At 38.0% G+C, this 23755-nt stretch overlaps 1 protein-coding gene across 2 annotated transcripts in view; it reads left to right on the top strand.

The window, feature by feature from the left end:
• KLHL4 (kelch like family member 4) overlaps nucleotides 1-23755 on the top strand; it is a 162575-nt gene that overhangs the window by 112799 nt on the left and 26021 nt on the right. For both annotated transcript variants that reach the window (XM_025372221.1, XM_025372220.1), the window contains exons 5-9: nucleotides 2874-3086; nucleotides 6256-6442; nucleotides 13434-13658; nucleotides 15266-15428; nucleotides 17158-17370. In XM_025372221.1, the coding sequence (XP_025228006.1) occupies nucleotides 2874-3086; nucleotides 6256-6442; nucleotides 13434-13658; nucleotides 15266-15428; nucleotides 17158-17370 (1001 nt within the window). The remainder of the gene's footprint in view (nucleotides 1-2873; nucleotides 3087-6255; nucleotides 6443-13433; nucleotides 13659-15265; nucleotides 15429-17157; nucleotides 17371-23755) is intronic.

The raw sequence follows: 23755 nt of genomic DNA, 5'->3' as shown, positions 1-23755 counted from the left end.
AAAAACTTCTTATCAAATCTTTCTTCCTCCTACTTCCCACCCTGGGTCCATTGCTCAAAATTTGAAGTTTGAAACATATTCCTCAAAGAATACCATTATATGGAGAATCATATTATAATGGATTGACATTTTAAAACATATCATTTAATTACACCATTTATGTTCCTGTGTCCTAAATACAGATGCCATATAATCTAAAGGAACAGGAATTAGGAAGGTCAAAGTTTTATTCTACCACAAAAAATAAACATGAAAACTTCCTATTAAATTATTTAAATTCTTGAACTAAGTATTAGCAGTTTCCTGTTTCGTATTACACACTTGCAAGCAAAATACATTCTGAAAAAAAACGCTTGAATTATTTTTGTTGGTCAAAATGAACTTGTCTTCCTTTTCCTATTATGTGACCAAAACGGAGTGTTGAAGCAGGGTGTGCATAAAAATGTAACATTGTTGTCTCTCTTAATCTCTCTTCTTTAGTTATGTTAGTATCTATTGTAAATACAGTAAAATATATAAAGATCTTGCTATAATAATGTTTTTGCAGTACTGTATTGATAGTTTAATAATGCAAATAATTTTAATGTCTAAGAATAATATTAAACAATTTAGGGATTCAATTGTAATCATGTGCATTGGTAGACTGAACAAGGTAGATTGCCTTCCCTGATGTGAATGGTCCTCATCCAGAAGTACCCTCACAGACACACTCAGAATGCTATTTGGCCAAATGTCTGGGTACCCCGTTACCCGGTCAAGTTCACACATAAAAGTAGCCATTTAAATCATATAGATAGTTGTCTGCACCAATGAAGCATTTAGCAACTATGTGATAGTCATTTGGTAAATTTTGCAACAATGTAAGTGTAGATTTTTATAAAATGAATAGTTAATCCAGGGCACAAAAGAAGTCTCCCTTGGAAGGTGCATAGAGTAAGTGTTTACCTTGAAATGAGGAGCAAAATAATTCCCAAATAAAACCATTTAAAATTCATCTTTAAGTGAAACTAATTATTTCTATATAGTACTGGACACTGCCATGTAATATAGGAATACTTTAAAATTACACTTACTTTTTATTTAGACTAATCTACTATATTGCTTAGCAATTTTCAATAGTCCTATTAGGAAGCAATTCTGGAGTCATAACAAATTCTATCAGAAAATCTAGTTTTTTCCTCTTTGTTTTTAATTGGAGAGTGGGTAGAAAGGAGGAGATATTGAGTTGTCCACAGTATTAATGGAGTTTCAGAGTTTATATAAAATATCGGTACTGTATAACCTGAACTTTTATAGTTTTATATTTGTCTCAACTCTTTCACCAAAATCGTATCACTTATGAAAAGGAGATGCAATATCAAACAAAATGCAGTAAGCATGATTTCAGAGACTTATTTTTGAATCCAGACTTTGCCACTTACTCCACAGGGAATCAGACAACTCATATGACCTGCTTTCTTATGAGATTAATTCCACTTTCTCACAAGATCACACTGGTGATGACTTAATGCTTGTGAAAGAAATCAGTAGAGTGTGAAGTGCTGTACAAGTGTAATGTATTAATAGTTGTGCTACTATCACCATTATTTGTATAAGTGGGGGGGTCTTCACCCAGAGACATCTGCTACAGTAAGAACAGCAGTTGTCTTTCAATTGTTTGTCTTAATCACAAAGGGTTATTTGTCTAAATAGGTCAGTTTGAAACTTACAGCAATCAGAGCTTTCTGATGGGTATGTCAACGTTGATGATTGCTATATGGATAACTTCCTCATTTGATTGATTCACTTCCACAATGACTAAACTAAAAGTAAAGTTGAGGTGGTGATTCGATTTATTTAGAGACCCCAATTATTCAGAGACTAGCTTACATTGTTCCTGGAATATCTGTTTATTGTACAACATAAATTGCAAGTTAGGTATGTTTATCTTCATTTTAGAAATATATTTCATTTCATTTAAAACTTGAGATCTTCACTATGAGAAATATTAAAAATGATCATTCTGTTGTCAAACAAAGAACATGTAATATTTATAAGCTAGAAAAAATATGATGGTGTTTTGATTTAAAAAAATGAAACACAGATGTTTGAAACTGTATATTTGACAAAATACAACACAATGAAAGAAGAAAGAATTGAGATATAATATATAAATTTATTTTTTTTTTTGAGACAGAGTCTCACTCTACTAAAAAAAAAATACAAAAAAATTACCCGGGCATAATATATAAATTTAAAAGACATCTTCCCTCTTTCTTAAAGAAAAAATTTCATAGGAGTCCTTTATAGATTGTCCTGAACCCATAGATTGTTACCAATTGTAAAAGAGTACTTTTCTCTTGGTCAATAGGAGATCATACTTTTCCATAAAAGGAAAGTTTTTCATCATTTTTTTTTTTCTTATCTCTAAGGAATTCAGTTTCTTTCTGCCTCACATACATAGCCAGAGTTAACTCTCCTACGTTTTCAAGATAGCCACCACCTTAAAAAGTTCCAGCCTTTTTCTTATGACTTTTGGCTGAAGACCAACTAGACAGTCAGCTGTGAAGTCATGAGCTGCTGTTGTCACATACAGCAGCTGGGAGCAAAAAGTGCCACTTTTGACTCCAACACTGCCTGTGTGGGCTGTGAAGCAGTTAAAGCTAACCTTGTGTGTTCTATAAATAATTCCCACTGGAAGCATTTGGCCTCTCAGCTTCAGAAGGCTCCCTGTTATCCATGTCATGGGTGGCAGGAGCACCTATTTTTTATAAGTGGATACATCTGTGTCTCTTGCATTTTCTGAAGTTTAAGAACATGAAATGCTTTGATATGCTTATTCCATTAAGAAATTTCTAAGTGCAGAGTTTTAGTAGATGACCTTTCTTTTCTAGGAACACTTCATTGAGGTAATAAAAAACCAAGAATTCCTCCTGCTTCCAGCTAATGAAATTTCAAAACTTCTGTGCAGTGATGACATTAATGTGCCTGATGAAGAGACCATTTTTCATGCTCTAATGCAGTGGGTGGGGCATGATGTGCAGAATAGGCAAGGAGAACTGGGGATGCTGCTTTCTTACATCAGACTGCCATTACTCCCACCACAGGTATGGAAAATCACCTAGGTAATTTAAAATATAGTTCTGAACTACCAGTAGGCACTAATCCGTTTCTTATTTGCCTAATTTTATTTTCTCAGAAGATTCCTGGTAATTTGAGGGTACAAGATTTGTTTCACAGAAGGACATATTCAGCCATCAATTAGAGGCATTAATAAAAGACAGAAAAAAACATGGCTAAAAAAAGCTACGGTTAAACCATAAACATCAGAATACTCATTAGTTTCATTTTCACCACATAATATTTGTAAAAAGCTGGGAAAATGGCTAGGCTAACTCTTTTTTTTTTTTTTTCTGCACACCTTCTAGGCAAAATGTTAATAATTAGTACAATAGCCTTCCAGAGGAGAGTCTAGGAAGGAGTCAGATCCTGAATAATATCTATTAATATCATCTGCTACCATCAAAAAATGCTATCATACTTTGGATGCACTATAACGAAATCATAAAGGCATCCTCACCATATATGTTGAATTGAAGGATTATAGCAAAGATGATTCTAAGAACAAACACCTTTGAGTAAGACCCAGGGTTAACTCACCTCATACTGAATTTTGGAATGCAGTCTCACCACATAATTTCACCATTGGTGATAACCACAATTTTTTCTCTGTAGCAAATTGATCAATACAATGTCTAATACGTGTGGATATATTGCACATATGCATGTAATGTATACTGATTTTGTGGCTATAGGCCTCAAATATCATCCAAATTAAAAACAGAGACCTTGTATAGATTTAGTGGATCAATAATGTTATAAATATTAACATGAATCCACTTTTGTAACAAAGTTACTAATTAAATGTTAATATTGAAAAATAGATTGTTAATCTGCTGATGATTTTTCCACTTTTTTTTTTTTTGAGAAGGAGTCTCGCTTTGTTGCCAGGCTGGAGTGCAGTGGTGCTATCTCGGCTCACTGCAACCTCCGATTCCCTAGTTCAAGCGATTCTCCTGCCTCAGCCTCCCAAGTAGCTGGGATTACAGGCACGTGCCACCACACCCAGCTAATTTTTGTATTTTTAGTAAAGATGGGGTTTCACCATGTTGGCCAGGATGGTCTCGATCTCCTGACTTTGTGATCCGCCTGCCTCAGTCTCCAAAGTGCTGGGATTACAGGCGTGAGCCACTGTGCCCAGTGGATTTTTCCACATTTTTTAAAACTTCCAGCTGTTAATTAAATTCCATAGAACTATATGCATGCTCTTAAGAATCTATTCATATGCAATGAAAGAACATTGATTACCTTTCGGGTTATAGCAAATTTATCCAAAGAACAAGGCAATAGTAAAGCCAAAAACAGAAATAACAAATATATATATAATTTTAGATCCAAGGTTCTAAATCTTTGGATTCATAGATGATCTTTAGAATCTATGGAAATTTTATGTTTGGGTGAACATTTACACTTATGTGTATTATTCTCAAGAAAGGTTCTATGATATATGAGATTCTCAAAGACTGCCTTTCAAAATGTTCCTGGGTCTGTGAACTTATTAAAAATACAATTTCTCATGTTCCACTGCAGACCCAGTTAATCAATTTCAGGGAAACGGGCTGAAGAATCTGTGTATTAACAATTTCTTCTTGTGACTTTAGGCATAAAAAACTTAAGATGCACTGGTGTAAGATCAGAGGATTATATCTTTACAGAGCCTTAAGTCTATAAGACATTTTCAGCAAAGTGAACTTCTTAGTTTGAACTTCTGTTATTTTATTGGAATGGAGGGACATTTCTAGCCCAAATACACAACCAACAGTACTGTGGTAGCCCACCTCTGAGTATGCCTTAGACCTAGAATATGGACTGTGTGAACTTTCCCTGTTGATGGTAGTGATAGGCAATGTCATGCAAATATAGGCTTTCCAAAAGAATGTAAAAGGTGATCTTACAAATATTTTAGAAATGAAACATATAAAAAGGATGGTGATGAATCTTTGAAGAGTATTTTTAGGGAAAAATACATAGCCTGGTTTTTAGACCTATTTCTAAAGCATATGCATTAAGCAAATGCCTGGACTCTCATGAGGCAGGTCAAAATAAAGATCCATCAGATATCACAGGCGGAGTGAGAACAGAACTGAAATTAACGCACGGAGAGCAGGAAAATTCAGAGAAGTTTAATGTAATAAGATTACTTCTTCTATTCCAGCAACCTGCTCACTATTCCTCTCAATGTCCCATGATACTGTGGACCCAAAACTCCAAGGGAACCAATCTAAGATGACTCTTGACAACATTCTGAAATATACTCTTGACTTCTCTCCAACTCATCTCATGAAAAATACTTTACCTCACTTTTATCAGTGTTAAATAAGGTCACTGTCTGCCAGGTAATGATAGATAAAAAGAATTGATCATCTCTTTTTGTTAATATGCTGGCTAGTTACTAAGGCATGTTATCTCAACTCAGTTAAAAAGCACCTGCTTTCAGAATATTCTGCAGAAGTGATCAGATGATAAAGATACCATCCACCATGTCTGTTATTTTAACTGAGCATGTTTGCATGACCGCCACTACCAACACAACTACCCCAAATCCACCAAAAAGATTGCTACTTGTATTAGCCGCATGCAGTAGACTAGGAGATTCTTGCTTGTGCAGACACAGCCATTCTCTTTGACTGCTTTCCGCAATACTTTCTATGAGTGCTTTTTGATGTTTGCTCCTTTAAATTATATGTGTACATATTCAAAAGATGAATAATGTGTCAAATAAATCTGCAGAGATCATTAGCTACTACCAGCAGACTTTTAGTTATTTTCCTTGATAAGTGAAAATAAAAATCTTGCTAAATAACAAAAAACATTAAATAATCAAACTTCTACCTTTAGGTTAGCTCAAGTTTTCTCTACCTCTACCTCCCAGGCTCAAACGATCAACCCACCTCAGCCTACAAGTAGCTGGGATTACAGGCACATGCAACCACACCTGGCTAATTTTTGTATTTTTTTATAGAGACCAGGTTTCGCCATGTTTTCCAGGCTGGTCTCAAACTCCTGAGCTCCAGCGTTCTACACACCTTGGCCTCCCAAAGTGCTGGAATTACAGGTGTACGCCACTGCGCCCAGCCTGCAAAGTTACATAAATACAAATACGTTCTTTCTAATGGTGAACGTTCCGTTCATATGCCATGCATCACTATTTTGCAGTTACTGGCAGATCTTGAAACCAGTTCCATGTTTACTGGTGATCTTGAGTGTCAGAAGCTCCTGATGGAAGCTATGAAGTATCATCTTTTACCTGAGAGAAGATCCATGATGCAAAGCCCTCGGACAAAACCTAGAAAATCAACTGTGGGGGCACTTTATGCTGTAGGAGGCATGGATGCTATGAAAGGTAAAAATAACTTAGAGTGTCTTCATTCAAAAAAGATACATTCTTAACAGCCTCCAAATTATAAGGGTGATATTAAAGCCATGTTAAATGAGTGCACCTAAAGCGAATTTTCATAAACAGGGTGCTTTATATGATGTTGTGACCTCATTTTTCTACTTACCTTATGAGACATAACCTTTCGATTAGTGTTGAACTCTTAATAGGCACTTTTACTTTATAGAACCTGTTTTAAAACTTGAATATTTACTTTGCCATATTACATCTTTTCAAGGAAAACTTATTTAGTGTTTGTGAACCCAAAAGTATGTGAGACAGGTCTCAATGAATTTACAAAGTTTATTTTGCCCAGGTTAAGGATGTGCCCATTCTGAACCCCAGGGGGCCAGGGTACAGCTTGATTTTATACATTTTAGGGAGATATCAGACATCAATCAATATGCGTAAGGTGTACATTGGTTCTGTCCGGACACGCGAGACAACTCAAAGTGGGGACTTCTAGCGCATAGGTAGATAAGAGACAAATGGTTGCATTCTTTTGAGTAGCTGATTAGCTTTTCACTGAATACACAATTTACATGTGAGGGAAGTACAAGAATACTCATTTATGCCTTAGTCTGGCTTAGAGAATCTGCATTTTTTCCATAAACAATAAAGCAGAGGAAGCAATCAGATAGGCATTTGTCTCAGGTGAACAGAGGGATGACAGTGAGTTCTGTCATTCCTTTGTCCCGCACCTATGAAAATAAGCTGTCAATTTGCATAGCCAGGGTGAAATTCAATGTTAACTGCTTAAGGATAAGCATCTGGAGGCCCACAAGGAATTTCCTTGTGGGCAAATTGTGAGGGAGGTATGTAGCTTTAAAAAAAAAAAAAAAAAAAACTCAGTATTTATCTTATTTAGGAATAAAAAGGTGGGGAAGGTTTGCCTGATGCAGTTCCCAGCTTGACTTTTCCTTTTGGCTTCGTGGCTTGGGGGGGTCCCAAGATTTATTTTCCTTTCACATGTTAATCACAAAGGAAAGAGACTGCACCTGGCAAAAGGTCTGGCTGCTGGCCACTTGTAGAAAGAAGCCATAATAACAAGAGTGAGGTGCAATATAAAGAGAGGAAGATTTTCTTTCCCATGCTAGTAAGGGGAGGAGTGGGTGGAATTCTTTCCAAAAATTCCTACTCTTCCATTTGTAGAGGGAATGTGGGGGTTTTAAAGAGAGGGTTTGGAATGCAGAATAGACAGGGTGGCTAGGAAGTGGCAGGTGTTGTGACCCACTTCAGTGGCTTGTCTTGAATTATTTATTGTTCCATCTGGTTAAGGGGCTGGTGCCATCGTGGCTAGAGGTGTCTGGTCTGTATCAGCATATGGCCCCTGAAGCTTCTAAGGAAATATTTGACGAGATAAGTGAGTATGGTGTGTGTTTATCAAGCATCTAGGTAAACAAATGTGCGTAAGGCATGGGAGCATAGAATGGGATAAGAAAGGGAGTGGAGGAAAGAAAACATTCCAAGGATGTAAAGTTTATCTCAGAGCGACATCTTGAAACTGGGGGATGGTGGAAAATGAGGAAAGGATATGGGATAGAAAAAAAAAAGTTTAAAAACTTGGTTTGAAGTCCTACTGGAATCACATTATTTTCTTTGATATATGTAATTGAAAATTGGAAGACTATATAGTAACTATACTTATTAATCATAAGCCCATAAAACAAGAGATTGCAAATGCAAATATCTGCAGATTTGTAGGGTTACTTGAAGAACTGATGTTCTTCAGAAAATAACAAATAACAATATTTTTGTATTTTGTAACAATAATGTTACAAGATAGGTTTTATAGGACAATGAGATCCTATAATTAATCTCCAGTCTGGCAACTTGAGGTTTTATTGCATTTTGTTGACGAAATCGAATATTAAAGCATATTAAAAGATTTACTGTTTGGTATTTAAATTACAAGAGTACTAAATAAAAAATGCAAGTGCACTTGTCCTTCATTTCTGACTTTGCAAAAAGCCTAATTTGCATTGTGAGAAATGGAAAATTTTGTGTGTGTTTGGTTTTTGTGTTTGTTTTTTATTTTTGGCATTTTATTCGGGCTAATCTTGCTTAACTTCTCGTTACCATAAAGAAATATATTACAACAAATTTTTTTTTTTTTTTTTTTTTTTGAGACGGAGTCTCGCTCTGTCGCCCAGGCTGGAGTGCAGTGGCCAGATCTCAGCTCACTGCAAGCTCCGCCTCCCGGGTTCCCGCCATTCTCCTGCCTCAGCCTCCCGAGTAGCTGGGACCACAGGCGCCGCCACCTCGCCCGGCTAATTTTTTGTGTTTTTAGTAGAGACGGGGTTTCGCCGTGTTAGCCAGGATGGTCTCGATCTCCTGACCTTGTGATCCGCCCGTCTCGGCCTCCCAAAGTGCTGGGATTACAGGCTTGAGCCACCGCGCCCGGCCTACAACAAATGTTTATAAGTATCTATAACTCCTTATCAGTCTCTAAAAATGAGTGAAATATGAACCTATAATCTCTGGACTCTATTGCCAAAGTTTGTCATGGAAATAAATGAGGGTATGAGACACTTTTGAGTTCCTGGCATTTGGAGACACTATAAAAGGCTCATGGGAGGTTGCAGACCATTAAAAGAATAGTAAAATCTTACCTTTTTGATTACTTAATCTTTGATTGGCATTTTGCAAACATCGTTTCTAATCCTCACAATAATGTTACAATAATGTCACCGCTACTTTGCCCCTCTTAAGGTTAGATAGCCAACCCAAGGACAAACATCAAGAAAGGCTGGAGATGAAATTCTTATTCAAATACGATGTTCCTTTTTCTACACTGCCACTGTTACAGACAAAAGAACAACAACAAAACTCTTGGGGGATTTTAGAATCTATTAGAAAACCAGGGTAAACACGTAGTAACGAAAAAAAGGAAAAAGAGAAAAAGAAAGAAAGAAAACCTAAGAAGTATAACAAAAACATTACATGGGCAGCATTTATCTGTATAAAGCAGTATGACATTGAAAAATGTACTACTTGGCCGGGCGCGGTGGCTCAAGCCTCTAATCCCAGCACTTTGGGAGGCCGAGACGGGCGGATCACGAGGTCAGGAGATCGAGACCATCCTGGCTAACCCGGTGAAACCCCGTCTCTACTAAAAAAAAATACAAAAAACTAGCCGGACGAGGTGGCGGGCGCCTGTAGTCCCAGCTACTCGGGAGGCTGAGGCAGGAGAATGGCGTGAACCCGGGAGGCGGAGCTTGCAGTGAGCTGAGATCCGGCCGCTGCACTCCAGCCTGGGCGACAGAGAGAGACTCTGTCTCAAAAAAAATAAAAAAGAAAAAAAAAAAAAGAAAAATGTACTACTTTACATATTTTCACAAAAGTATAAACATTAATTTCTATACATACGCCTTTTCTTATAGTGTGTTGTTTCAGTTATTTTTAAAAGATGTTTTTGACTACATATTGAGTACAGTGTACACTGCTTGGGTGAGGGATGCACTAAATTCTCAGAAATCACCACTAAAGAACTTACCTATGTAACCTAAAACCACCTGTACCCCCAACACTATTGAAATTTTAAAAATTAAAAAAAAATAACTTTTATATTTTGATGTTTAAGAAATACAGTGCTTCCTCAGTCTCTAATTTCCTCTCTGACTCATATAACAAGCTCAGAATTGCTGTTAAATATAGGTATCACACTAATGGCTGGGGCTAACTCTAACTCCTACCATGTATTTGAAAGAATCATTAGAAAGTGTTAAGTATGATCACAGAGTCAAAATTGTTAAATTGTCAATTAGTAAACTTTGGATGTCTGTCTTGTACATACAGAGTATTTTGCAAATTTTTATTTATTTAAAAAATAAATTCTGAATAAAGAGTATGGCAGGAGACAAAGTAAAGGCTAATCTTGTCACTTTTGGAACATTTGTAAAGTAAATGGAGGAAATCATTACATCAGATATATTTACTACCGCAGGAACTACAGTGTTCTCAACAACACTGATAAGTTTGATGGGTTTTGTTCACTCTTGAATAGATGACGAACGACGATTGGGTAAGAGCATAGAAATGGATTGAGAAACAATACATCAAACATTCTGAGGCAGAAACTTATTTATACAGAAAAATTTTAAAGGAAAAGATAGTAAAACAATTGAATTTATATTTTTCCATCTAATATAGAGCTGCCCTAGTAAAGCAGCTAGAGAATATACATTTTGATTAGCTGAAGGATTGCTGGGGGTGGACAAAGGGGCTGGAGAAGTCTTCAAACTTCAATCTGTAGAACTACCAGTCATAAATGCTCATGTTGCAGTCAAAAGTTATGGGATCATTTTATCTTCTATATTGAATCTAATGCCTTGAAAAATTTAACCTGGCATGATTCACACATCTACATCTCTCAGTGTAAATCTTCTACATACAGCTGATTAATGTAGATTTGTACAATTTTCTAATCACCCCACCATTCATATCTTCATAATCATAACAATGAGTGCAGACTAGCTTTTATTTCCTAATCGAAATTAGGTCACCGGTAAAGTCCACTGACAAAAAGAGAACTAAAAGTTAAAATTATAGCAAGCAGATAAGAATACAGACATAGGAAGACTGGGATGAGGAAATGGAAAGAAGTAGAAAACATTCAACATTCTATGTTTAATGACTGATTAAACATAGAATAAAAGTAGATGTCAGTTTGTAGTTATTTCAGTTTTAACATTACCATTCAAAGATATTTAATGTAGAAAAGATATTTTGATAGGTGTTATAATTTGACCTCTTAGCAGTAAATATAGTCAGTAGAGCAATTGCTAACCTCTAAATCAGTATTCAGTCAAATCCATGTTATCAGTGAAAGAGGCAGTAATGATAGAGAAAGAGTAAATGAGTCCTTGTGTATTTACAAGTTTGTATTAGAAAACCCCAAATTTGGAACACAAATACTTACAGTGCACTATTCACCAGAATATATTTAAAGTTAGAGGAAGGAAACACGGTTTCCGCTAATTCAATCTAATCAAGGAGCAGCTATATATTTAATATACACTCTGCTTAAATTTGGACTGGATATGACCCCATACTATTGCCCTGTAACTGTCAATGGGTTTGCTTCAAATGTTAACTGCATCTTCATTATAACTAATGGACTGCATTTTCTTCACAAATCTCCCAGTAAAGGAACAACTGGAAAGTGTTTTTGCTTATTACTGTGGTTGACTTTGTGTAATTGGGATGAAATTTTTTAAACCTGCCACAAACTCTATTAGATACACTATAGATGTAAAAAATAATTCTATCATTTTCCACCCTGGTTATTATTCAGAGTTTCCCTGTTGTGCAGAAGCAGCTTTTACTAAAAAATAGCAGCAGCTATTACAAATGAATGGTAAGAAGCATTGCCTACTGAAGTGGCAATTCATTATGACAGTAGTGATAGTTCACTTTGTCAATAGTGACAGTATACTACGGCAGTAAACTTTGTACATTAGTGATTGAACAGAAAATAAAATTATATTAACACTTAAAGTAATACCTTGTAATTCTATATTTTCAACTGTAATATTTTGTGCTACTGAAGCGGGTTCATTGTCTGGGGTAACACATGAGGTTCGTTGTCTCATGGCCACAGAAATCAAAGACAAGGACGTACAAAGACTGAGATTAAGAGCAGAAATTTAAAAGGCAAAAGAAAGAGAATAGCTCTCTGCTACAGAGAGGGGTCCTGGAAAAATGGGTTTCCAGATCTGTGATGAAATGCAGGGGGGTCCATAGATGAGCTGGTGAAGAGGTGGTGTCTCATATATATAGGGAGCAAAAGACTGGTTAGGACCAGGTGTGCCATTTGCATAGGGCACGAATCTCTGGCCGCCCCCACACCAATCTTTTATTATGCAGGTAGGTTCTCTGCCTAAGCTGGCCATGTTACCCGTTTCTTTCTTACTGTACACGTGGTAACAAAAAAAAAAGGGGAGATGAAGCCTCCATGTTGGAAATGCCTGCCCCCAAGGTAGCCCTTTCCAATCGGTGCAACTGCTGGCATTCCCCTGTGCAAGCTTCCAGCTTGCTTATCTATGTCTGCAGCCTGATTTTTCAGGCTGCTCTTTGTTAGAAAACAAATGATTTGGGGGGCTGCTTTTGATTAGAAAGGTAATTCCACCAAGGACTCTCTTGCCCTTACTATCTGCATAAATTTCTCTCTACCTCTTGCATCATTACCGTCATGGAACATTATGTGAGTCAACACCAAAGGCCCATTTAACATTTTTTGAATTTCATTTATTTATTTATATAGTCAGAGTCTCACTCTGTCACCCAGGCTGGAGTACAGTGGCTTGATCCTGGCCTACTGCAGCCTCCACCTCCTGGGCTGAAGGGGTCTTCCGACACCAGCCTCCTAAGTAGCTGGGACTACAGGTGCATGCCACCACACCCAGCTAAAGGCCCATTTAAAAATAATTTTCATTCCTGGTCCTTTAGTTACATGTCTTTTAAATAAACACACACACACACATACACACAAACACACACACACAAAAAAACACACACACACAAACACACACACCCAAAACAAATGTAAAAACCATAAATTAATATATCGAATGGTTATAAATAATTACATCTGTAACAGATGTGCAAACATTCAATAATAGAATCCAAGGTATTTTGTCATAAATTATGTCATTTGACACTTGTGTTGATACCACCAGTAGAATAGTATAGCCAAAGCCAGCGTTGTAAGGGTATAAACCAAACATATTACATAAAACATGTTATTTTGACTCTTCTATTTGGGTTCAGAATTGGTAAAAGATTATCCTTTGCTTTATCTCCCAGGTTGTAGAATGACCTGGGCTACTTACTTCATTTGAATTGTAATCACTGATACTGTGCTGTAAGTTGTGGGTATATAATTATAACGTGTATAATACCAATTCAAAATGTCAATAAAAGTACATTTTACCATTGTTCAATATCCCTTTGTCAGGTACTACTACTATTGAAAAATATGACCTCAGGACCAACAGTTGGCTACATATTGGCACCATGAATGGCCGTAGGCTTCAATTTGGAGTTGCAGTTATTGATAATAAGCTCTATGTCGTGGGAGGAAGAGACGGTTTAAAAACTTTGAATACAGTGGAATGTTTTAATCCAGTTGGCAGAATCTGGACTGTGATGCCTCCCATGTCAACACATCGGCACGGCTTAGGTAAGAGCTTAACGTAATGTATTTTTCAAGAAGGTATAGTAAGTAGAGTTTTTAAAAATTTAAATCTGGCCGGGCGCGGTGGCTCAAGCCTGTAATCCCAGCACTTTGGGAGGCCGAGACGGGCGGATCACGAAGTCAGGAGATCGAGACCATCCTGGCTAACACGGTGAAACCTCGTCTCTACTAAAAAATACAAAAATCTAGCCGGGCGAGGTGGCGGGTGCGTTGTAGTCCCAGCTCTTCGGGAGGCTGAGGCAGGAGAATGGCGTAAACCCGGGAGGCGGAGCTTGCAGTGAGCTGAGATCCGACCACTGCATCCCAGCCTGGGCGACAGAGAGAGACTCCGTCTCAAAAAAAAAAATTAAATCTAGCAGCACATAATTGGGATTTAGCCAAATCCTTAGTGAAAATGTCTCCAAAATGATGAAAAACTTAAGGAAATGATAAAAGCCTGGGAAACATTTGTTGTTGTTGCAGGTTACTCCTGATTCCCTTCCACCAGTATTTTAAAGGGGTTTCCTTCTAAAAAGGATAACATCTTTTCAAAGGGATTTACTATTAAGTAATATACAACTACAGCAAGGAGTTTTCTTCTAATCTCAATTTAGAGAGGAAAGTACTTGACGACTGAGAGGAATTGTGTTTCCAGTTAGATGAATCATGTGCCCATGGTGGAGAACTTTGATTCTCCTGAATATTTGTCAGGATACCTCTTTCTTTATACTAGGCTCCATATTTTTGTGATATCGTAAGAGTTGGCTGAACAACAGAAAAATTTCCATTTTTTTTTTTTTTTTTAATTTGACTTTTACAGAGCTAAAAAATGGCAGATTCAGGAATGGTATTGCTTGTCCCAATTATCCTGATAAATTGACTCTGCCAAATAATACACTATATAATTATATTATCTAGTTATGTCAGTGTTATTCCTAGACATAGCTCCGAAAGGTCCTGCAGAGAAATCAGAGCAAGCTTATTTTTCAATATAATTGATATTAGTAAATAGGTAGGAGAAGTGATGATGATATACCACTGAGAGGTTGATTGGGATAGTCAAGGTGGGGAAAAAACCATCATGTAAATTATCATAGCAGATGCAAAGCAGAAATGGGCTATTCATAATACCTGAAAAAACAAACTTCTAACTACATTAAAAAGCTGTCTAGTAAGTTAGCTCATGGGAATCTTTTTACCCCTATATTAAACACCAGAGGTTATAAAGACCTACTGAAGTCAGCCTGTTATTCTAAGGTTTATCTAAGAATCAACATCATGTTGTATCTACATGTTACATCAACAAACAATGTTGAAATTTTGCCAGAAAGAGCCAGCTTTTTAAATTACATATCTAGAAGTGATGCATTCTACTGCCTCTTTTGACTTCAATGATACCCTTCTATGATATGGTAACTAAAACTGAAAGTTTCATAAGGTTAGAAAACCATACTTAGCTTTACAACAGAGTCTGTAAACGATTCATATGTATGTAAAATTGTTTAATAAGCAAAAAAAAAAAAGTTAGGCAATTAATTGCTTGCAAAATGAAACAATATTCATTGTGTGTGGCATACCTAGGTGAACCCACATATTAATTTTAATTTTTTTAGGTGTAGCCACTCTTGAAGGACCAATGTATGCTGTAGGTGGTCATGATGGATGGAGCTATCTAAATACTGTAGAAAGATGGGACCCTGAGGGACGACAGTGGAATTACGTAGCCAGTATGTCAACTCCTAGAAGCACAGTCGGTGTTGTTGCATTAAACAACAAGTGAGTAAGTTGAAACACACATGCTCATTGCTTCCAGGTCATATAGTACAGAACTTCCGTGATGTGATCCATCAATCAATTAGCATTCCAAACACCTGGATGTACTTGTTATCAATAATAAAAGATCTTCATTGGAACTCTCCATTAGGACTGAAAATACTTGTCTAAAATAAATACTTGATGAAATATTATCTATGCTCTTGCTAATCAAGGTGTTGTCCTGGGACCAGCAGCATCCACCTTTCCTGAGATGTATTTAGAAATGTTGAATCCTAGCCCCGCCCCAAACGTCCTGAATCAGAATCTTAATTTTAACAGGATCTTCAGGTGACTTCTGTGCACATTAAACTTGAGAAACACTTTTACAGGCAAGCCAGTTCTAATTTTACCCTCAAGAAGTTACTACTTTTTTTACATGATGATTTATTTTTATCAAAACTTTAGTCTGTCTATGATTATAACAAGGTGATTCTTTTATTCTTTCAACAATCTCTCTCCTGAGCGTTCAGGGTTCCTAAATATAGAATCCTACCTAGTCTCACCCTTCCTGAATATTTACCTCTTCCTGTCACTTGCCTATCACTTCCGAGATATTATACTAAAACATGATGATGTTAGAAGTTTCTAAGAGCTTGAATTGTTACCAGGTATTATTTGCTTTCTGACAAGGGAACGTTGGAGACAATGACCAGCATATAAGAGGGTAATGAATCATGCGAGTTTCAGACAATAGGTTGAGTCAGTTGCCAGAGACAGCCTTGTGTGTTTATATTGACTATGCATGAAGCCAATATATTATCATAGATATGGTCTCAGTCAAAATGTCAACACATTGTTTTTAAAACCTTGCACAGAAATAAATCGGAAATGTCCGTAGTTAAGAGGAGGTCCAGTTTTAAAGTGTCTTAGAGCTTAAGCTACTCCTAAATCTATCTGTGGCCTGATCTGAATAATGTCAGGTGATTCAGTTATGTAATCTCCTACCTAATACAGAACAGGATGAAAACATGAAATTTGCCCCATTTAATTGTGCTTTGCTGAGTTGCTGTTGTTTACAACTCAGCATGAAGGGAAGTTATAGGAATAAGGATTAATAAATGTCTGTCTTCTTTATTAATGCACGATAATTTTAAAATTATTTTTAAAATGCTAATCAAAAGAATGGCATTTTAAAGTGTATGGGAGAAAAGTCATAGCCAATATCACTTCCTAGGGGAAAAAAAAAATCTAGTTTCTAGGTTCTATCCTCTTTCCTTAGTTGTTTATTAAGTTAATGTCTTCTAAGTGATAATTTTTTAATGCAAATATAAAGTGATACATAAAAACAACAGATTCTGCTCCTAGGTAATTGAACCCTGCTAAAATTGTAAAGTTGTTGGAGTTGCTCTTTGGAACTATCCTGCCAATCCTTTTGATCTTTCCCTCTTTTTTCTGTGCCTCATATCCCATGAAATCTTTTATTCAATTATGTTAAAATGACCGTGACAAAGATAGTGAAAAAGGGAGGTTTGGATTGGGATAGATTTTAACAGGTGCCCTCAGGTAATGATCTATTCACAGAGTTCTGCTATTCACTGCAAAATAGTGTAGGAGTAGAATATATAGTCAGACCCTTCAGAAACTTGAAAAGCTTTGTGCAAAGTTCTCTCACTCTCACTCTATGCATGCATTTTGTGTGTGTATGTATACACACACATATACATACACGCGGTTCTGTCTGTTTATCTAGATTATATGCTATTGGTGGACGTGATGGAAGTTCCTGCCTCAAATCAATGGAATACTTTGACCCACACACTAACAAGTGGAGTTTGTGTGCTCCAATGTCCAAAAGACGTGGAGGTGTGGGAGTTGCCACATATAATGGATTCTTGTATGTTGTGGGGGGGCATGATGCCCCTGCTTCCAACCATTGCTCCAGGCTTTCTGACTGTGTGGAACGGTAAGTTTTTTTTCTATTTCTTTCTGTATGTAATTATTTGGTTATTTATTTTTTTAGAAATAGATTTTTTTTTCTTTTAAATGGAAATCAATTTATTTGTATGCCCACTCTAAGAAAATTAAATAGTACAACAGGAATCTAGGGAGAACAAGTCCTTTCCCAGCTGGGATCCTCTAAGACTCCAGTCCTCTCCTGTTCCAGGCTCTTTCAATTATGGGATCTTAGCTAATTTTAATTTTTTAATTTTTATCTTTAATAGACTGTGTTTCATTACATTTTTAAACAACCAGAAAGTAGTCTTCCAATACATGCTAATCCTTTTAGTGGATTTATCTTCTGTAAAATTGTACACTTTCTCTTAGGCTAAAAATATATTTTTTAAACATTCCATATTCATTTTAGATTCAGCATAAAGTATGTAAAAAGAATATGCCATCTTATTGTTATATAGCCACACTATAAAATAGTAAGACAAAGTGGTAAGCAAATAAATTTCGTGCCAAGCTACATCACTCAACCAATTCAGGAGACTCAAATCAAAATAAGTTTACTGAGATTGGGGAAAAAATGGTGGAGAAGAGCCAGGACTAACTCGCAGCTCCCACTCACATAGACAGAGCAGTGTGTGGAGAACCATATTGTGAACTTTGGCTCTAAGAACTACCGCAGGAACGTAACAGGAAAGCCAAGAGAATCCACAGACCCTCTGAGGGAGGTGGATTGCTGCGCAGGGACAGCCGAGGAACTGTGGGCCTGCTTGCTTTCTCAGCTGGGAGACTTATGGCCTAGGGTAGGTTCTCAGTCCTGCTCACTGGCTGCCTTGAAATAAACTAGGTTCTGTTGAGTGGGGGTGCAGTGGGAGTGAGACCAGGCTTTCTGGCTGCAGGCTGCATGGCAGCTGGGTGAGACCTGTGGCTGCTAGCTTTCCCCCAGTTTCCTGGTGGCCTATGTGACAAAGCAGAGACAGCCATAATCCCCCTGGGAACATAACTCCATTGGCCTGAAAAACACACCCCATCCCCCACAGCAGCTGCAGCAAGCCCCACCCAAGGAGAGTCTGAGCTCAGACATGCCTAACCCTGCCCCCACCTGATGGTCTTTCTCTTTAAGCTCTGGTAGACAAACACAAAGGTCATAATTTCTTGGTAGCGCTATGGCCCTGCCCACTGCCTAAGCCTAAGGCAAAGTTGTATCCTTTCTAAACAAATGGAACTGATGGGCTCTTGAATGTGCCAACTTCTAGCTGGAGGCCAACCAACACAAAACCAGTATACTAAACAAAAATACAACCAAGGACCCTCAGAGCATACTTCACTCCCTTGCCACCTCCATGAGAGTAGGTGCTAGTATCCCTGACTGAGAGACCTGAAGATGGATCACATCACAGGTCTCATGGCAGACACTCCCCACACCAGTAGCTCTGCTGGGTGGCTAGATCCAGAAAAGAAATAGCAATCACTGCAGTTTGGTGCTCAGGAAACCGCATCCCTAGGGGAAAGGGGAGAGCACCACATCAAGGCATCATCTCCATAGGACAAAAGAATCTGAACAGCAGCGCTTGAGTTCCAGATCTTCCCTCTGACATAGTTTACCCAAATGAGAAGGAACCAGAAAACCAATTCTTTAAGTTTGACAAAATGAGGTCTTTTAACACCCCCAAAAGATTACACTAGCTCACCAGCAATGGATCCAAACCAAGATGATGTATTTGAATTGCCAGAAGAAGATTTCAGAAGGTCAACTATTAAGCCAATCAAGGAGGTATGGGAGAAAGGTGAAGTGCAACTTAAACACATCAAATAAATAAATAAATAAGTATCATGTAGAATATGAATGGAAAATTCTCCAGTGAAATAGCTTAAATAAAAAGCATTCACAGGCTAGGCATGGTGGTTCATGCCTATAATTTCAGCACTTTGGGAGGCCAAAGTGGGAGGATCACCTGAGATCAGGAGTTTAAGACCAGCCTGGCCAACATGGCAAAACCCTTTCTGAATGATCGTTGAGTCACAATGAAATCAAGATTGAGGCTGGGCGCGGTGGCTCAAGCCTGTAATCCCAGCACTTTGGGAGGCCGAGACGGGCAGATCATGAGGTCAGGAGATTGAGACCATCCTGGCTAACATGGTGAAACCCCGTCTCTACTAAAAAATACAAAAAACTAGCCGGGCGAGGTGGCAGGCGCCTGTAGTCCCAACTACTCAGGAGGCCAGGAGGCTGGGGTGAACCCGGGAGGCGGAGCTTGCAGTGAGCTGAGATCCGGCCACTGCACTCCAGCCTGAGTGACAGAGTGAGACTCTGTCTCAAAAAAAAAAAAAAAAGAGATCAAGATTGAAAGAAAAGGTTATTTGAACTGAACAATCATGATAATATAACCTCTCCAAACCTCTAGGAAACAGAAAAGTGGTTCTAAGAGGAAAGTTCATAGCATTGAATGCCTACATCAAAAAGTCTGAAAGAGCACAAATAGACAATCTAGGGTTACACCTCAAGGAACTAGAGAAAAAACAACAAACAAACCCAGAAGAAGAAAAGAAAGACCAGAACTAAATGAAATTGAAACAAACAAAAAATACAAAGATAAATAAAACACACAGCTGGTTCTTTGAAAAAAATAAACCAAATGCATAGACCATTAGCAAAATTAACCAAGAAAAGAAAGGAAAAGATTCAAATAAGCCCAGTTAGAAATGAAATGGGAGATATTACAACCAATATCTCAGAAATACAAAAGATCATTCAAGGCTACTAGGAGCACCTTTACATACATAAACTAGAAAAGCTAGAGGTGATGGATAATTCCTAGAAATATACAACCTAGATTAAACCAGGAAAAAATAGAAACTCTGAACAGACCAATAATAAGAAGTAAGATTGAAACAATAACTAAAAAGTTACCAACAAAAAAAGTCTAGGTCCAGATGAAATCACAGCTGAATTTTACGTGACATTCAAAGAATAATTGGTACCAGTGCTACTAAAACTATTCCAAAAGATAGAGAAAAAGGGAATCCCCCGTAAATCATTCTGTGAAGCCAGTATCATCCTAATACCAAAACCAGGAAAGAACATAACAAAAAAGAAAACTACAGCCCAATATCCATGATGAACATAGATGCAAAAATTCTCAACATAATACTAGTTAACAGAATCCAACAGCATGTCAAAAAGATAATACACCATGATCAAGTTAGTTTTATACCAGGGATTCAGGGATTGTTTAACGTTCACAAGTCAGTAAATGTGATACGTCTCATGAAAATATTTTTTTAAAAAATCGCATAATCATCTCAATAAATGCAGTAAAACCCTTTGACAAAGTCCAGCATCCCTTTATGATTAAAACCCTCAACAAAATCAGCACAGAAGGGGCATACCTTAAGGTAATGAAAGCCATCTATGACAAACCCACAGCCAACATAATATTGAACGGAGAAAAGTTGAAAGCATTCTCTCTGAGAATGGGAAGAAGACAATGATGCCCACTTTCACAAGTTCTATTCAACATAGTATTGGAAGTCCTGGCCAGAGCAATCAGACAAGAGAAAGAAATAAAGGGCATCCAAATTAGTAATAAGAAAGTCAAACTGTCACTGTTTGTCACATGATTGTATACCTAGAAAACCCTAAAGACTCATCCAGAAAGCTCCTAGAACTGGTAAATGAATTCAGCAAAGTTTCAGGTTACAAAATTAATGTACACAAATCAGAATTGGAATCATCATGGTGGACATGAGGCAGGAGAAGATTGCAGCTCCAGACAGAGCAGCGTGCAGAGGCTCGCATTGTGAATTTTAGTTCCAGATGAACTGCAAGAACAAACCAGCAATCCTGAAAGAACCCACAGACCGTCTGAAGAAAACTAATGCTCGCGTAGGACCCGGGAGACACCCCAAGTATTGTGAGTGGCCCAACTGCAGAAGTGTGAAAGGGAGACCCTCCTCTCCCAAATATACCCACTGGAGAAGCTGAAGGTCTATTTGCAGGAGAAGTTTCCAACTTTACCTGGTGCTGAGGCGATTTAGAGGGTCGAGCGAAATACAGGTGTAGAGGAAGCAGCAGAAAGTCCCTGTGAGCTTGCTGGGTCCGCTAGCAGGCCATTCCTGCCTGGTGCCACAGGGATACATTTGGAGGTTGGCCAGAGGAGCAGGGGGTAAAACTCCACAGGGAGCAGGAAATCTTTAGCTGAACTCTGTAACAATTTGAACGTTGTGAGAAGCCTCCTGGCCAGAAATGGGGGGAGGGCACAAATCTGGTGTGCAGACTCCACAGGGAGAGGAAGAACCAAGCCCTTTTCTTTTGCAGCATGGAAGCAGGTAGCCTGGGGCAAGTTTTCAAGCCCATCTAGTCCTCCACCTGGAAACAGACTCAGGGCTGTTGGGGAGAAGCATAGTGGGAGTGAGACCAGCTCTTCGGTTTGCATGAGAGCTGGGTGAGACCTGTGACTGCTGGCTTTCCCCCACTTCCCTGACAACCTGCATGACTCTGCAGAGGCAGCCATAATCCTCCTAGGTACACAACTCCGGTGACCTGGGAATCTCACCTCCATCCCCCACAGGAGCTGCAGCTACACCCACCCAAGGAGAGTCTGAGCTCAGACATGCCTAGCCCCACCCCTACTTGATGGCCTTTTCCTATTTACCCTGGTAGCAGAAGACAAAGGGCATATAATCTTGGGAGTTTTAGGGCCCCACCCATGGCCAGTCCATCTCCATACTACCACAGCTGATGCTTTCTGGAAAGTGCTACCCCCTGGCAGGAGGCCAACCAGCACAAAAATGAAGCATTAAACCACCAAAGCTAAGAATCCTCACAGACTCTATTGCACCCCCCGCCACCTCCACTGGAACAGGCACTGGTTTCCATCTTGAGAGACCCATAGACGGTTCACATCACAGGACTCTGTGCAGACACCCCCCAGTATCAGCCCGGATTCAAATAGACTTGCCGGGTGGCTAGACCCAGAATAGAGACAACAGTCACTGCAGTTAAGCTCACAGGAAGCCACATCCATAGGAAAAGGGGGATAGTACTACATCAAGGGAACATCCTGGGGGAAAAATGATATCTGAGAAAACAGCCTTCAGTTCTAGACCTTCCCTCTGACAGAGCCTACCCAGATGAGAAGGAACCAGAAAACCAGCCCTGCCTGGTAATATCACAAAAACAAGGCTCTTCAACACCCCCCGAAAAAAATCACACTAGTTCACCAGCAATGGATCCAAACCAGTAAGAAATTTCTGATTTACCTGAGAAAGAATTCATGAGGTTAGTTATTAAGCTAATCAGGGAGGGACCAGAGAAAGGTGAAGCCCAATGCAAGGAAATACAAACAATGATACAAAAAGTGAAGGGAGAAATGTTCAAGGAAATAGACAGCTTAAAGAAAAAAACAATCAAAATTCCAGAAACTTTGGACACACTTTTAGAAATGTGAAATGCCCTGGAAAATCTCAGAATGTAATTGAACAAGTAGAAGAAAGAAATTCAGAGCTCAAAGACAAGGTCTTTTAATTAATCCAGTCCTACAAAGACAAAGAAAAACGAATAAGAAAATGTGAACAAAGCCTCCAAGAAGTCTGGCATTATGTTAAACGATGAAACCTAACAATAATATGTGTTCCTGAGGAAGAAGAGAATTCTAAAAGCTTAGAAAACATATTTGGGTGAATAACTAAGGAAAGCTTCCCTGGCCTTGCTAGAGACCTAGACATCCAAATACAAGAAGCACAAAAACACCTGGAAATTTTATCACAAAAAGATCAGAGCAGAACTAAATGAAATTGAAACAAACAAACAAACAAAATACAAAAGATAAATAAAACAAAAAACTGGTTCTTTGAAAAGATAAATAAAACTGATAGACCATTAGCAAGATTAACCAAGAAAAGAAGAGGGAAAAATCCAAATAACCTCAGTAAGAACTGAAAGAGATATTACAACTGACATACCAAAGATCCTTCAAGGGTACTATGAACACCTTTACTCACATCAACTAAAAAACCTAGAAGAGATTGCTAAATCTCTGGAAAAATACAACCTCCCTAGCTTAAATCAGAAAGAATTAGATACCTTGAACAGATCAATAACAAGCAGCGAGATTGAAATGGTAACTACAAAAATTACCACCAAAAAAAAGTCCAGGACCAGACAGATTCACAGTGGAATTCTACGAGACATTCAAAGGAAAATTGATACCAATTCTTTTGACACTATTCCACAAGATAGGAAAAGAAGGAACCCTCCCTAATTCATTCTATGAAGCCAGCATTAATACCAAAACCAGGAAAAGACATAACCAAAAAAGAAAACTACAGCCCAATATCCATGAGGAACATAGATGCAAAAATTCTCAACACAATACTAGTTAACAGAATACAACAGC

Source organism: Theropithecus gelada, chromosome X, assembly GCF_003255815.1.
Source record: "Theropithecus gelada isolate Dixy chromosome X, Tgel_1.0, whole genome shotgun sequence".
Classification (NCBI taxonomy): Eukaryota; Metazoa; Chordata; class Mammalia; order Primates; family Cercopithecidae; genus Theropithecus; species Theropithecus gelada.
The sequence above is the reverse complement of the archived record's forward strand: the minus strand, read 5'-3'. Positions and strand labels throughout refer to the sequence as shown.